Source organism: Oryzias melastigma, unplaced genomic scaffold, assembly GCF_002922805.2.
Source record: "Oryzias melastigma strain HK-1 unplaced genomic scaffold, ASM292280v2 sc00927, whole genome shotgun sequence".
Lineage (NCBI taxonomy): Eukaryota > Metazoa > Chordata > Actinopteri > Beloniformes > Adrianichthyidae > Oryzias > Oryzias melastigma.
The window spans coordinates 7,690-10,026 of NW_023417512.1; the positions used below are offsets into that span (position 1 = coordinate 7,690).

The 2,337-nt window shown below is 41.0% G+C and overlaps 1 protein-coding gene across 4 annotated transcripts; it reads left to right on the plus strand.

Moving 5' to 3' along the window:
* Positions 1–301: 301 nt before the first annotated feature.
* LOC112140946 (peroxisomal targeting signal 2 receptor) lies at positions 302–2,028 on the plus strand (the record flags this gene model as incomplete). Of its 4 annotated transcripts, none has more annotated exon segments than XM_024263978.2 (5): positions 302–596; positions 1,122–1,250; positions 1,512–1,569; positions 1,623–1,851; positions 1,920–2,028. In XM_024263978.2, coding segments are annotated over 4 exon segments (505 nt in total), but the record flags the coding sequence as incomplete, so codon positions are not given.
* Positions 2,029–2,337: the final 309 nt, after the last annotated feature.

A 2,337-nucleotide genomic window follows, 5' to 3' on the forward strand; every position in this document is an offset into this window, starting at 1 on the left:
GATGTCATCGCACATCATTATGACACCACTATGTGACGTCACAAACATCGCGTTGTCATGGTAACCGCGCCGGCACGCGCATGCGCAGTTATGCTCTTGCTGTAGAGAGCGAAAATCAACAGGAAAAAGCAGCATTTCTGAGGGAATGTTCCCGAGTGTTTTTGTCCAGATGATGAAATAAGGTCTAAAAAAGTTCAATTCCTCCGCTGTCACGTATTTGTGACTCATTTCCTCTTTCTTTTACTGTCTTCTGCTTTAAAATGATCAAATTCGTGATGAGGTTCAGTGTTTTCATTTGCGACTCGCTTTTATTTGGGGAAACGCCGCCCTCTAGTGGTGAGAAAAAAAACCCTCTTAGAAGAGGAACATCCGGGTAATTTGGTCAGCTGACCAAAACACGGAAGCCGCGCAGGCGGAAGATCAGGAGAGTCAAAAAGAGACTCATTTTCAGAGAAATGCGTCCATTATTGAGGTTTTATCAACTTTACAGGTGAATTTAAAGCTTTATTTTCATAGAAAACTCTGAAAGTGGAATTATTTGATCTTTGACTGACGTGACAGGACGGTAAAACCGAACGTTTCCATTTAAGTTCTGGGTAAATATCGATTAAAAAAAACACACACACACATCAGCAACTTCATTTAATTTAATTGAGTGTCGATGTATGTTGTTTTCAGCAATTTGAATATATTATATAATACTAAAGCTAAATGTATACAAATCCTTCTGTACTCTTTAGAAACGTCGTTTAGAATCAGGAAAATGTGAATGAACTTGAATACAGTTTTAATTTGAGGTAAAAGCGTCACTTTATTGTTTTTTTTTCATTTTTCTGACTTTAAAATAAACTTCTCCTGGATGTATCGGTGTGAATTAGTCTATTTTCCCTTTAATATTTAGCCTTAAACAAACAAAAAAGCATAATTTAAATAGGTGAAATGAAGAATTGTTTAATATAAAGATCATTATTAAATATATTATTGTGAATGACTTTTTATAATCCTACCTATGAATTGAGGATATTTCAATATTAATGCTGCATATAAGCATTTAACAGCTGATTTCTGTCCGTAGGATTTTGGAGGGGTTTCTGCTCTCTGATTCCTTCATGCATCTGCAGGGCGAGCTGCGCTGCACGCCATGATCCAGGTGTTTCGCAGCCCGGGCCGCCATGGCTACGCCGTGGAGTTGTCCCCGTTCATCCCCAACAGGGTGGCGTGTGCGGCGTCCCAGTACTACGGGATAGCAGGTCAGGGTTGTAGAGCGGTTGGATCAAAAGCGTCGAAAAAGTCACAGCTGGATGTTAAACTGTCCTGCAAACAAAAACAACAGAATATTCCTGGCCAATGACTGAACACATCTTTAGTCATGTGGTTTCCGTTTACAAGTTTTATTTCATCTTAATTTATCATATTTGATTTATGTTTTTTATTTAAGCTGCCAAAAATGCAGCTTCTCTTAGGTTCTCAAACTTGTTTTCACTGAAGCTTCTTCCTCGTCTTCTTTGCAGGTTGTGGGACGCTGCTCATCCTCGATGAGACCCCCCGAGGACTCGTCTCAGTGAGGAGGTACACTTCTGGTCCCTAAATTGGACATTGACCCGGGTCTGTGTGTTCCTCAGCTGGGAGTGGGGAGACGGCTTGTTTGACGTTGCATGGAGTGAGACTAACGAGCACCTCCTGGTGGCAGGAGGCGGAGACGGCAGCCTGCAGCTGTGGGACACAGCCAATCAGGACGCTCCGCTGAGAGTGTCCAAAGAACACACACAGGAAGTGTACAGCGTGAGCTGGAGTCCGACCCGGGGGGAGAACCTTGTCGTCTCCGGGTCGTGGGATCACACGGCTAAAGTGGTGAGACATCAGTCCGCTGGTTCCTGGGTTTCCTGTCGGTCCTCTGAGTCGGGTTCTTGTTCCTGCAGTGGGATCCATCTCTTAGCAGATCGCTGACCACACTCAGGGGTCATGAAGGAGTCGTCTACTGCACCATCTGGTCGCCTCATATCCCAGGATGCATTGCCTCAGCCTCAGGTTAGTCACTAAAAACAAAAATGTTCAGTTTTTTTGTGATTAAACCGTTTTCACTAAATCCTGCAGCTGGACCATCTTATTACTTTTTTAGTAAAATAAATATAATATTTTGAAATTGAGATGTTTTTTCACCCTATGATGGAATCCGCTAAAATTTGAAAAAATATAAATTTTTATGACACATTGACATATAGATAGTATCAATTATGATACTTTGGATGATTTGGTAAGTTTTTGCTTGAAAAATTAACATGTCAAAAACCAAAAATCTCTTTAAACAGAAAAAATATTTAAAAAAACTTTATTTCA